The 13,972-nt window shown below is 38.1% G+C and overlaps 1 protein-coding gene across 1 annotated transcript in view; it reads right to left on the minus strand.

The window, feature by feature from the left end:
- Positions 1-1,497: 1,497 nt before the first annotated feature.
- The window catches only part of ENPP1 (ectonucleotide pyrophosphatase/phosphodiesterase 1), a 68,609-nt gene continuing 56,134 nt past the window's right edge, over positions 1,498-13,972 (minus strand). The window contains exons 19-25 of the mRNA XM_040449180.1: positions 13,754-13,805; positions 12,047-12,201; positions 10,395-10,524; positions 9,222-9,302; positions 8,233-8,365; positions 5,912-6,074; positions 1,498-2,367 (exon numbers count right to left, since the gene is read on the minus strand). Of these exons, the coding sequence (XP_040305114.1) occupies positions 2,197-2,367; positions 5,912-6,074; positions 8,233-8,365; positions 9,222-9,302; positions 10,395-10,524; positions 12,047-12,201; positions 13,754-13,805 (885 nt within the window). The 3' untranslated portion in view covers positions 1,498-2,196. The remainder of the gene's footprint in view (positions 2,368-5,911; positions 6,075-8,232; positions 8,366-9,221; positions 9,303-10,394; positions 10,525-12,046; positions 12,202-13,753; positions 13,806-13,972) is intronic.

Genomic DNA, 13,972 nt, shown 5'->3' on the forward strand with positions numbered 1-13,972 from the left:
ACGGAAAATGCCACGGCCCCACCCACACCAGCAAAGGCCACGCGGGGAGCCTAGACTTCCACTCTTGGCAGGCTGTAATGAAGTGCCCTCACTCCCCTGACAGGGTGATTTCTGAGAAGGCTGAGCAGGGAACTGATCATTTCACCCCCATCTGATCATAATAAAGTCTTCCCAGCTTTCCTGCCAATAGTGTCAGTGGACACGACGTGGGAGCAGTGACAAGACACCCTACACATCCCAGCCAGGGAGGCATCAATGGTGACCCAGTGGGGAGCTACACTCCCACCCTGCCCAGCAGTGACAAGGTTCCCATCTCGCCCCTAGTGTCAATGGCAGCTGAATGGAAAACCTGGACTCGTAGCCACACCTGGAAATAACTAGACAGTGTCCTTCATTCCCACACTAGGCCCCCGTGCCCTCGCTAGGCTGATGCCAGAGAAAGTCAGCTAAAACAGAAGGTTTAACTAAGATCCCTAGCCACATAATACCTAAAATATTCAGGTTTTCATCAAGAATCACCCATCATGCCAAGAACCAGGAAAATCTTTTTCAATGAAAAAAAGACAAAAGATGCCAACCTCTGAGATGATGCAGATGCTGGCATTACTTGAAAGAATTTTACAGCAGCCATCACAGAAATGCTTCAGTGAATATTATGAATATGCATGGAATAAGTGAGAAAATACAAAGTCTCAGCCAAAATAAAAATACAAATTCTCAGCAAAGAAATAAAAGATATGAAGAAGAACCAAATGGAAATTTTAGAAACAAAAACAAAAACAGTAACTGAAATACAAATATCAATGGATGGGCTCAACAACAAAATGGATTAGAGAGAGAAAATAATCAGTGAACTTAGAACAATAGAAATGACCCAAACGGAACAACAGAGAGAAGACAGACTGGAAGAAAAACAAAACAAAACAAAACAAAACAATACAATGTACAAACGCTCCAGGCCAATGGGACTAATACAAAAACCAATGACATCTTCCAAATTATTAAATAATTTTTAGATATAAATTGTATTATCTAAAGGATTTTGTGGTCCACAGTCTGTTGAAGAATGATCATCATATGAACGACAAATAAAAATTGTGGTGTACTAATGTAACACCTAAATCAAACCCACGTAGCCAAAAATGAAAGTAACCTTTGGAGGTCCACAGGCCGGGACTAACAGGTATAGTCTATATAGTGGATCAAGTTCATTTATCATGACCACCAAGAAGATATAAAGCAATGGCTACACATTCTCTTCAAATCTATGGAACTTCAAAATGAACAATTCAGCATGATTCTGCTACTGGTGGGGTCATTTTTATGCACAGAGGAAAATGTTCCTGCCACCTTGATGAAAAATGTCACCTTGCATGTATTGACAAGCTCTCTGAAGTTTCATCAAGACATTTTTAACAGTCTAAAACAACTCCTTTAGAGCTATTTTCAACCTATGTTAATTACCAGTGAGCAGGATGGGAATATCTTTCTTTTTTTAATGCAAATGTAGGGTAAAATTTTATAGCAGGTAGATATGCTAGATAATTCACAGATGTTGCCTCAAAGTTTAACTTGCTAAAGACATTAAATCTGAAATTGCTAAATCACAATTAAAAACAAAAACCCACAGGACTGCATAGTTTGGCTTTTGAAAGGGTATACAGAAAAGACAGAAAGAGGGCCTCAGAGATATTTTTACTTCCACTGGATTTTTTGGTTAAAACTCAGATGAATAAAACTCCAAGTTAAAAAGAATCCGGAATCACTTTTAAATTCTTACGAAAATACTAATGCTGTAACACGGATTATTCCAATCCTATCCATTAGCGCCCCATTTGCCAGTTCCACAGAAGTTTATTAACGAAAGGAAGATTCAAATGTCTGGTGTCCAGACAACGTTCACAGCTACTTCTGCCCTTAAGAGAATATAGAAGAGCAGTTTTAGGTATGGTCTGTCTTTATTTCCCAAATCGGAACGATTCTGACACATTCAAACATGTGCGAGACTCAAGAAGAACATTTTCCTACTGCCAGGCCGAGGCCACAGGGTTCCCTGAGACGGTCGTATCACAGAGGATTCTCAGCTCTAACTCTGGTCGACAGTTTCCAAACAACGCGACAGCGTGAACAGAGGGCTGTATAAAATAGAAGGTTCTTTCAAAAACATTTATGATGTGTTTTTTGGAATAAAAAATATCAGTCTTCTTCGTTAAAAGTTGGCAACTGTGTTTTCAACTTTAAAATGTCTGAGATTGGCTCTTTTCTCTCTTGATAGAAGCTGAGTCCAGTGATGTGTTCGACATCTGCGATCCGAGCTCTGTGTAACTTCAGTAACTCTTCAACCCACGAGGAGTCCTGCTTCCCATGCTATGAAGGTGGGAAATGTAAAACAAACAGTCACTGGAGAACAGTCCGCTCACTTTCTCTACAAGCACTTTGTCTTCCCATTTCAATCAGCTATGGCACTTTGGCTCCCAGGTGGCAGAGGCCACAAGATTTGTTAGGTACAATCCCTGCTCTTGAGTAGCTCACTATCTAACATATACTATGCACGTTTGTTTAATCAGATGTCTCAAATCTGGGGAAAGGAAAGTACACCTGGAATAGATGCTCATATATTGCATTGGTGCAAGAGACTGGATCAGTGTGAGGTTAAAAAAAATGCTGGAAAACAGAAGCAATGTGGCATGGCCGAAAGAATGTGGGAATTAGTAGAAAGAAAGTTGGGTTCAAGTCCTGGTTCCATCATTTTCATACCACGTAAACTGAGGCAAGTTGGTTAACATCTGAATCCTGACTCTCTTACCTGCACCCTCCTTATAAGGTTGTTTTTGAGGATCAAATGTAATGATGTGTGCACACTATAAAAACACCAGCTCTTATCAGAATCCGTTATCTACACAGTTACAATGAAGAGAGCGTTGGGGGAAGTGGTGAAACACAATTTCATCTGGTTTGGTAGCGAAGTCTCAGCTAACATGAGATCAGACAAGAAGTAAAGGCATGTGCTCTGGCACATTGGAAGCAGAAGTGGTAGCTGAGGCAGGTAACAGAGATAGAAATCATACATTCATGCATAAGTACCATTTTTCTGCATCTGGCTCCTGGAGAGGGTCAGGTGAAGAAAGTATCCACTGATTGGTGGTCTATAATTGTACTTTATTTTTTTTTTAACGTTATTTATTTTTTGAGAGAGGGACAGAGAGTGAGGGAGAGGCAGGGAGCAGGGAAGACGGAGGATCCCAAGCAAGCTCCGTGCTGTCAGCACAGAGCCTGATGTGGGGCTCGAACTCGTTAACCATGACATCATGACCTGAACGGAAATCAAGATTAAGACACTTAGCTGACTGAGCCCCTATGATCGTACTTTAAAGACATCCTTCAATGAAGATCCCTGTACCCTTGGGACATTATTAGTTGGAAAGGATAAATATAGACTTTTCACATAAAAAGGGAATGGATCAATAGTGTCCATTTTCCCATTAGCCTCCAATCATCACTATACCCAGTACTAATTGCTGCCCCACTCAGTTTTTCTCTGCAGCAATCAGAATAGCCCTGACTCAGTGCATTACTTGGCCAGTAGATATTTTTCATCTGTCCCAACATACCCAGGAATAGATGCAAAGTACATGTAAGACATCTGTTTTCTCAGGCCAATATCCTGTTGATCCTTAGTCACTACTTCAGAGACGAAACAGAAGGAATCGGTAAGTATGGGTGATATACCTTCAAATAATCCTCTCTCTGGTTCAAGTCCAATAGTTAGTGTCTTCAAGGCACATTGCTATTATAGAATTTGATAAAATATTTGTACAAGAGCTTTTGGAATGATAGAGATAGGAAAGGAACTCGGTGCCTAACTCATGACACCTGACATTATTTTGGTCATGAAATGTAAGTGTAAGTCTGTTGCTGCCGTCTTTTGGGGGGAAAGGGCCCAGAATTCAGACATGATATCTAGAGAAGTAGAAACCATCTTCAGCCCACATATGCTACATGCTAATAATAGCAGCAAAGGAACACAGGAAAGGTCTGGGTCCCTAATGGTGCTGCTGACCCAAGACTGTCTACCTCTGGATGGCCCATTACACGAGGACTTGCTCAAGTCACTGTACATGGTCCTCTTATTTTCTGCAGAACACTAACTGATACCTTTAGTGATCATTTATTTATTATTTTTTTTTTTTAATTTTTTTTTTCCAACGTTTATTTATTTTTGGGACAGAGAGAGACAGAGCATGAACGGGCGAGGGGCGGAGAGAGAGGGAGACACAGAATCGGAAACAGGCTCCAGGCTCTGAGCCATCAGCCCAGAGCCCGACGCGGGGCTCGAACTCACGGACCGCGAGATCGTGACCTGGCTGAAGTCGGAGGCTTAACCGACTGCGCCACCCAGGCGCCCCCTTTAGTGATCATTTAATCTCTTGGGAAAAAAGAAATCAATGAACAAGGGAATACTCATACAGTGTTGAACATTGAACAGTTAGCACACTTAGATGCCTGTTGGGCACAGGTAAAAAAGGTAAAATCCTGCTCTTCTGTACTTCATTCTGAAGAATAAGGAAAAATAACTTAATGAGAAATATCTTCTATGAGAACTGATCAACCTCAAAGTTTATCAGAGAAACAATTAAAGAGTGAAATATCTTCATTAATTCTTAATGAATGATACATAGACTCCTAGATCAAGGAGGGCAATACATCCCTATTTTCCACTCCTGGGCCCACAGGAGAAACCACAATCTGTTTTGTTCACTGCTGTGTTCTCTGTACTAAGAGTCCCTGGCAACACGTAGTTATTAAAGAAAAGAACGGCTGGATCCAAGAAGGGATACATGAATAAATAAAGGGAGGAATGAATAAGCAATCATAGCACTCTCTCCTGCTGAGCTCAGACTCATCCTTTTGACCACAGGACTCCAGATATCCACCACCCATTCAAATGAGGCTGGTAAGAAAGCCACATCTTGTTGCCAACTTAGATCTAAACTTAGAGTGTGTAAGTTCAATGGACAAAAAAAAAAAAAAGTGAAAAAAAAATCTACTGGGAAATCTGGGAAGTACTCTGAAAAAAAAAAAAATTTTGGCTTACCATAAGGAAAAACTTTAAAATTCCTAAAATTTTAATGGAGTCTTGATGTTCAAAGACGAGTTTAGGTATTTTAAATTCTGAGCAAATAAGGTAACATAAAACAATTATTTCTAAATGCTGAATGACCATAGAATAAGAAAAGATAATTAAAGACAAACATGAATTTTATAATAAAGTCGTATACAGAAAATTAATCTGAAATACTACAGAACTATAACTTTAAGACTAATTTATAACAATGTTAACACTCTGGGAATTATAAATCCAGTTTGGGAACAAGAATAAATTCATAGCTCAAATAAACCTAGAATTTAGTGGCTATGCCATATGAAGGCATTCGTATGTTTTTACATTTTGATCTGTTTTATTGTGTTTTAAAAAAAAAAATTTTTTTTGAGAGAGACACACAGCACATGCACACGTGAGCATGGGGCGGGGGCGGGGGGGGGGGGAGGGCAAAGACAGAGGGGGCAGAGGTTCCCGAGCAGGCTCTGAGCTAACAGAGAGCCCAACGTGGGGCTCGAGCTCACAAACCATGAGATCATGACCTGAGCCAAAGTCAGACGCCCAACTGACTGAGCCACACAGGCACCCCTGGTTTGTGTTTTTAACAGACAAGGGTGGTCTTCTCCAGAGATAGGTCATCTCAGAGTATCAGATTTAAAACCGTCCTGCAAAGTTCATGTGAAGTGCATCCTTTCAAAGTACATGCATATTCAAGTTCCGTTTTTGCCCAGAGTAATGTTAGATACAATACACCAATATACTTGTATCCGTATTTTCAACGCGTCAGGTAAGCTAACAAAGGCTACTTACCACACAGCTCTCACTGTTGTCAGTCCTGTGAGGCAAAATGAAAGCTAAGGTGTCTAAATCTCCACACTGTGAGGGAGTCTGGGATGTGTTTTTACAACTTGTGAGCACAATGAAGAAGTGAGTCGGGATCAGAATTTCTCGATTACGGATGCGTCTGCTGTTTCTGTAAGATAAGGCAATATTCACTTTAAGAAAGAAATAACTATCTTCTTTTTAATGAATACTTCAGGAAAGTATAATTTTAATGCAAAGCATCTAAAAATACAATGCAAATAATTAAATGTTAGTATGAAGTTAGTCATTGTGATACCTCAACATATCCTGCCAGATTGAGACAATGAATTAGAAGACACTCAGACAAACATAGACTAAATACTTTTTGTTTTCTATAAGAATTTATTGAACTTCGGATTTCTTTTTTTGCTTCTACCTTAACACATTGGAATGGAGATGCTAAAGAAAAAAAATATGTATCATTCTCGAATACCTACAGCCAAAATTCTAAAGCATTATTGATAAGTATTTTCAACCCTATGCAACTGCACAGATAGTAGACAGAGAGGAAACTAGTTTGGGATTTTTTTCTGTTCCATCCCCTCCAGAGAAGTCATATGTTTTTACATTTTGATGTAAACTGTGACTCTTCTTTGTTTTAAAGGCATTTCCTTTCCCATCCCAATAACTTCTTTTAAATTGTAGTATATTCTCCAAGAGGTCCCAAGTAACACCTTTACCTCATCGTAATTCTATTTCCTTGGGGCTCAAAGCTAGGTTTGTTTGTTTTCCAGCATCTTTCAAAATTTAAGGTAGTGGGAGCATTGTTTTCAATTTTAATCTTCTGTGGAGCCATAATATAGAAGATGGATTAAAACAGAGAGCTCTGGTAGAATCCAAAATGTATAAAGTTCCCTTCTTTACCCATTCTACTGCTGTGACCTCTGAGGCAGTTATGTTAGGACCCTTATTCCTCAAGGGATATAGTTTAAAACAAACAAACAAACAAACAAACAAAAAAAACCCTGTCATTTTACAAACTAATGTGCTACAGATATATGTGTGTGAAGAGTAATTTCCGAGCCTGCCTGGAAGAACGGTGCTCAGGGAAGAGGTGAATCTCAGCAGATGTTTCAATTTCTTTATCCTGGAGCCTTAATAGCAAAATTGCTTCCAAAACTCATGTTATTTTTTTAAGAAAGATCAAATGGAGGGATCCAGGTGTGCTGTTTCGAAGGGACACATGCAACCCCATGTTTATAGCAGCACTATCAACAATAGCCAAAGTATAGAAAGAGCCCAAATGTCCATCGATGGATGAATGGATAAAGAAGATGTGGTATACACACACACACACACACACACACACACACACACACACACACACACAATGGAATATTACTCGGCAATCAAAAAGAATGAAATCTCACCATTTGCAACTACGTGGATGGAACTGGAGGGTATTATGCTAAGTGAAATTAGTCGGAGAAAGACAAAAATCATATGACTTCCCTCATATGAGGACTTTAAGAGACAAAACAGATGAACATAAGGGAAGGGAAACAAAAATAATATCAAAACAGGGAGGGGGACAAAACAGAAGAGACTCTTAAATATGCAGAATAAACAGAGGGTTCCTGGAGGGATTGTGGGAGGGGGGATGGGCTAAATGCTTACGGGGCGCTAAGGAATCTACTCCTGAAATCATTGTTGTACTATATGCTAACTAATTTGGATGTGAATTAAAAAAAATTTAAAAAAATAAAAAAATAAAATGTTCTCCTCTCCTTTATAAAAAACCACTGTTGGTTTTTTTTTTTTTTTTTTTTTTTTCAAGATGGTCACTCCATCTCCCTCTAACCAAAGTTGGGTAAAAGCTGTGACATTCACTCAAGGCCTAAGCTTGGACACTATAGATTTATAACCCTGTTGGTTCTTTCAGGATGCCTCTAGCCACAGCACGTGTTCATCTTCTAGCCAGCAGTATGTTAATTAAGACAGTATTTTAACAATCAGTCACACATAGAGATTTTAAACATGGATGTTACCTTCTTAACATACAGTGAGTTCAGTGCTTAATCTGAGCTCAAGAATTGCTTATCTAAGCTGCGTGGGAGAGAAACACTCCTTCTTTCCTCCAAAAAACATTTTACTGAACACTGAGCAAAACATCAAAATTAATCAGGTATTTCAAGGGGCTCTCAGTGTAATCGGAAATGTCACGTACATCAGTATGAATACTATCAGACAGAAAAGGCTCTGGTGACTCAACTGGATGGTAATCCCACTTGACAGCTGTTTTTAAGAGGAAATGAAATATGTCTTACTGCTTCAGGGTCTCTGAGGAATCATAGCATCCATCATAATCAGAGTCAAACACAGGGCCACTGACAACATTGACACCATTTCTTTCTTCTGCATACCTGTGCAGTAGGGTGCCATGAAAATAGTGCCATATAACTGAAACAAGAAGGAAGTCAGTGCAGTTTCAAAAGAATAAGGTGCCATGCTGTCGTGTTACAAAAACTCAACAACCTCATTTGAAATCAGCATCTGTAGTAATCAGAGACAAAGTCAAATTTGGCTTCAGTGTTAATGTGAGGCCAAAAATCCATTGCTCAACTTTGGCCTTTGGCAGAACTAATAAACAAATGTTGAATTCAAGACTATTTTGGACATGACTGATCATGTGCATCACCATGAATTTGTGATCACAGACCACCACAAAGCATAAAAAACCATGAACATCAGTAAACGAGGCAGGTTATTCAGATTTATTGTTAATATCTGAACATTCCTTTTGAAATAGTCACAAGTACTCTACATGTAAATTGGAGTAAAAATCTCCTGTATGCTCTATATTGTGAAATCCTATATGCCACTTGAAGTATAAATTTATATTTATCCTTGTAAGAGCCAAATGCTGCGATAATTAATAGTGATGTAAAATCCATACATTTTAAGATCAAAAGCAATTATCAAGAACTTGCAAAAGTTAAATAAGGAAACATACTGAAAGTTTATGTAAATGTTGTAGATTATATTAACCGGATAACTTTCCAAGAAGACTACATACTTTTTCCACCAAAAAATGTCATTTATAGAGATTTAAATACAGAGTAGAATAAATGGTATTGGAATATATCATGATTCTAATAGTTGTAGAATTTTTGTGTATTGGTGTTGTCCAAGTTAAACCAATAAGAATGTATCAGATAGTCATTTAATTTAGAGGGTCAACCTTATTAATATAAATTATACCTATAATACACAGAAATTCATTGAGATTATGAAATATAGGGTTAAAATTTTTTACCTTGAAAACTCTGGTACATTGGCACTATGTTAGTATTAAGCAATGCTTCAGAATATAGTTGACTTGAACCTTTATTTAGTTCTACAAAAAAATAAAAATAAAAAAGACAACTATTTCATTCTTCATGAGTAGCATTAGACATTATACTTTTTCATGGGAGTAGCATTTTTAAAAATTAGCTATCACCTTAAACCCATAAAAGTTTCCCAGGTACTGGGTCAAGGGAAAGGGCAATGTGCTTGGTCAAGTCCCTTAAAAAAAAGGAAAATAAGTATTTTCTTCCTCAAGATGAATTTAGCAAAGAAACAAAAGCTTAATAAGAGCCCCAAAATAAACGTGTTCAATTTTTACCTTATTTGCCTTATTTCAACTATGATGTATTGTGTGGACAATCTTCTTTCCTTCAACTCTTTTACAGTGAAAGGAAAAAAGAGGATATCTGGCTTCAGAACAACACCTACTGCCCTAAAAAAACATCACAGGACGTCTGCCTCGAAATGCTGTACAAGGCTTCTTTGTATGGATTTTCAGCTTGGATCTGCTCTATTTTCATAAAGCAATAGCCAAGTTCTGACTTCAGACACTTATTCTGGGGACTGGACTGGATACTGAGAGTACTTAAGCACCTGGAGACTTCTGATTTTTGCCTTTTAAGGCCAGCCTCAAAATGTCTTCTCATTAACATACAAATTTGCCACATTAAAAAGAGAACACTTTACCTCAAATAAAAAAAAAAAAAAAAAAAAAAAAAAGAGAGGGAGAGAAAAATCTTCCCTAGTGGCTCTGTCCCCGTAAAGGGCAAGCACACTTGGGCTCTGCCTATTCCTAATTCTTTGACAAATTATTTTTCTTTTTAACAAACAAAATGATATCTCCCTCCTAAGACCCCTGCTGTATCCTTCTGACTCAAGTTTTCTCAAATTCTGTGTAGAAAAAATGAAGAATGTCCTATCTACAGTGTCTGCACTAAATCAACTACCCTCCAAACAAAAGCTAAAGGTTTTGTAAAATTCAAGTTTTAGATGCTTTAGAAATTTTCCCCTAAGAGTTATACTTCTCATTCATGATGATCAACAATAAAAAGATGGTGTCCATTGCCCCAAAAGAAAGAAAAGGAGAAGGAAGAGAGAAAGAAGACCAGGGAAAGGGCAGGTCAGGGAGGAAGAAACTTACGTGGTGGGTAGAGGAACCCGTAACTCAGTTCAGCATTATTTTTATAAAACGAACACTTATGGACAGGATTGAGGGAAATTCGAAGATCCTGGTGGAGACAGTTGGAAAAGTCTTCTGTAGAGAAACTGTCCTGAAAAACAAAACGTAAACAGTCATGAGGTATCAGGCATATAAAAGAGAAGAAGACTGCTTTATGAAGAGTTGAGGGTGAACCACACCCTACAAGGTCTGTGAACAACACCCTACTTGTCCCTTTAGGTCCTACTCCATTTTCCCATTTTTCTAACAGTGTATTCATCTTTTTTCTAACTGAAAGGCAACAACTCTTTATACTATTAAGGATATTAGTCATTTGTCATATGTGCAAATATTGGCCTATTATGCTGGGTTCAATATGAGCCTATATGCTGGGGGGACCTGAGCCTATCTTCCAAAGACAACTGCATAGACTTGAAAGCTGGTGCTTGGGGGAGCCACTGAATTAACAATGCAGCATGAAAACCTCGGGAGCACTGATGACGGAATTTATGCTGCTTTGATTGTATTACAAAACAGAACATTCAAACCAAAGCAAAGAACACCATAATTAAGGCATTAAACAATAAATCTGATGGGGACCCACACAATACTGGCTAGACTCCTATATATTACAAAGTCAAGTACAAAACATGTTTGTAGTGTTTGAAGATAGTCGTCAAAATTAGAACAAATTTATGGCTGAAACTTTATGTAAATATGAGAATATGTGGGGGTGTGTAATATATACATATTTTTTAACATAGACATTACATATATACATGCACACATCCCTACCTTTTTTATTTACCTTTCTCAGTGAGTATTAACTATAGTTTTATTTTTTAAATCCAACTGCTAGACTCAACTAAGCTCTCTCAAATCCCCTTTCTGTCCCTTAAGGGCTTCCTGTAGCTTGCCAGGCATTCAGTCTTTGAAAATTTGGTCAGACTAGTTTAAAACTTTAATTTGATCAAAATCTAAATCTCATTCCCTCCCCCCTTCTCTCTTTCAAGGCCTATCTTCTGCTTCTCTTTCTACTACAGCAGCCAGGGGACAGGGATGAGGGGGAATGGCGGTCTTATTCTGGGATATTCCATACCACGCCTACCCACAACTCCTTTCAAGGGCTTCCTGTGGTCTGGGAGGTGGACGGGATCCCCAGCCTCTCTGTAGTTTGATTTGAGGATCTTCCCATAGGTGTTACACACTGAAAAATTACTGAGTTTTAATGGCCTTCCCCATCAGTGAGGACCCACTAAGGTGAGTACAGCCAAGGAAAGTCCTTATACTCATACATCTATGCATTTAGAGACGAATACTTGTGACTGACTGCAAAACTGATTACATAAGTTAGAATCATAAAACATGAAAACAAACAAACAAACACAAGGCAAGGGAGACACTTTCATGCACATTCCTCATTTCCCAGAAGAAGAAATTTGCTCAGAGTCTCAAAGTCACAGAGCTAGAATCAGAACTTAATTCCTGCAACTCCCAATTCAGTGATCTCCTAATTTAGGAACCGATTATGAAGCCAAGATTAGTTTGGCCCAAATTAACCATGCTTTCAATGTTCTGCTTAATGATAATTAATGAAATAATCGCACGTAGCTAGAGGGGTGACCAATACTTGCATTTCTGTCGACAGTGTAGGATGTCCAAAGGGGCATCAGGATGTCATGGCTGTAAGCACTCAAAAACCGGTGCTGGTAAAGAAGGCAAACTGTGCTGTCCCTCTGGAGAACTCTGGGTCTTCCATAGGGTACAGTGCCACGCTTAACAACCTTCTCTTGGGTCATAGGGGAAAAATGAAACCACCGTTCAAACAAACTTACTGTGAACTATATGATAATATATAATAACATTCATCTAATTCTTTCCTCTTCTTAAGACCCTATTGAAAAATTATTTTTTACTACAAAAAAAAAACACAAACTAATTACAAAGAGCAGAACCATAAATTATTTAGAAAATAAAAGGGATTCACCACAGTTTTTGCCTATGAAGATTCTGAGAGATAAGTGTAATATCAAGATCTCACAAGGGGACACTGTGAAATTGCTAGAAATTTCAGCAAATAGGTCTTAAATAATATTACTAAAATTCTTTAACATTACTTTAATGACTTATTCTTTAGAGCAAATCTCCAGAAAGAAAAATTTGAGGATGATGTATGTGCTTGGAAAACAAAAATTCAGAACTGAAATTATGAGATAAAGCTGAATGAAACAGTGATAGTATATATACTGTTTACTGCGCTTTTTCCAAGCGTCAAGTGCTTTGTAGAGTCCTTTGTAGATATCGTCTAATTGAATTCTTAAATAGTCCTATGAATTAAGGTTATATGTCCATTGTACAGATGAGAATACAGCAGTTTACAGGGAGTAAATACTTTTCCAATGGACATACAGTTCCTAAGCTCATATTCAAACACAGATCTACTCAATTCCAAAAGTGTCATCTTTCACTATGCTTTGTCACCATGGGCCATCAAAGATTTCTCTAAACATGTACAGAGATTTTATATAGGCAAATTCAATTTGGGAATAATGTAGACTTCACCTTTTTATTCCAGAAGGAAAAAACTGAGCCAAGTAACTTAAGGATCAGAGACTACATCAAAGTGTATCAGAGATCATATCAAAGTGACACTGAGCATCCAAGTCCCAGCTGACAAATGTTCTCAGTTGTCTGTGTATTAAATATGCTTAATTTTCACTCAAAAGTTATGAATAGGGGCACTGGGATGGCTTAGTCAGTTAAGTGTCTGACTCTTGATTTTGGCTCAGGTCACGATCTTAGGGTCATGGGATCTAACCCTGCATGGAGCCCCAAAGTCTATGCCCAGCATGGAGCCTAATTAAGATTCTCATTCTCTTTCTCTGCCTCTCCCAGCTTACACTCTCTCTCAAAAAAAAAAAAAAAAAAAAAATTTATGAAGGAATAACTTTAGACAAATCAATCAACTTATACTCTCCTGTAATTAACTAAGAACCAGGTGAGATAGAAATTTAACAGTATTTTCAATGGAAATCTGAGGGTCTCTTATAAACTTATAAAAATCTCCAAAATCCCAAACCACCTCAACTCTGTTCATAAAGAGTTATTCAGCTTCCACTAAATGCATGATGTGCTGTAACTATCCCTTCCTTCCTTATGACTAGCAGTCTAGACTGCTGAGCAAGGACATTGCCATGTTTCATCAGGTGGTCCTCCCCTACTACCTTTATGTTACTGGCTATTCTCAGCTAATGTCCCCAGACCAGCTCTCTGTGGTTGACACTGTTGAGAAAAAGCCTGTTTCCACATTCCGAGCTCAAGAGTAAGGATGCCTTCCTTACCTTCTGCCACAGTCAAATTCAACTGTATCTCAAAATCCACAACTGGCAAAACCTAAAAGTTAATAATACTATTTTAAGCGATGAGAGACATGGTTTGTTTTTTTTTTTTTTGTTTTGAGATGTGTTTTAATTTTATAACAATTTCTACAGCCTCATTGTTCCATCGTGGGACAATGATAAAACCATCTTGTACAAGTGAAAGTTATTTTTTTTGATGAA

This window comes from Herpailurus yagouaroundi, unplaced genomic scaffold (genome assembly GCF_014898765.1).
Source record: "Herpailurus yagouaroundi ecotype Mexico unplaced genomic scaffold, PumYag 198, whole genome shotgun sequence".
NCBI classification, from domain to species: Eukaryota; Metazoa; Chordata; class Mammalia; order Carnivora; family Felidae; genus Herpailurus; species Herpailurus yagouaroundi.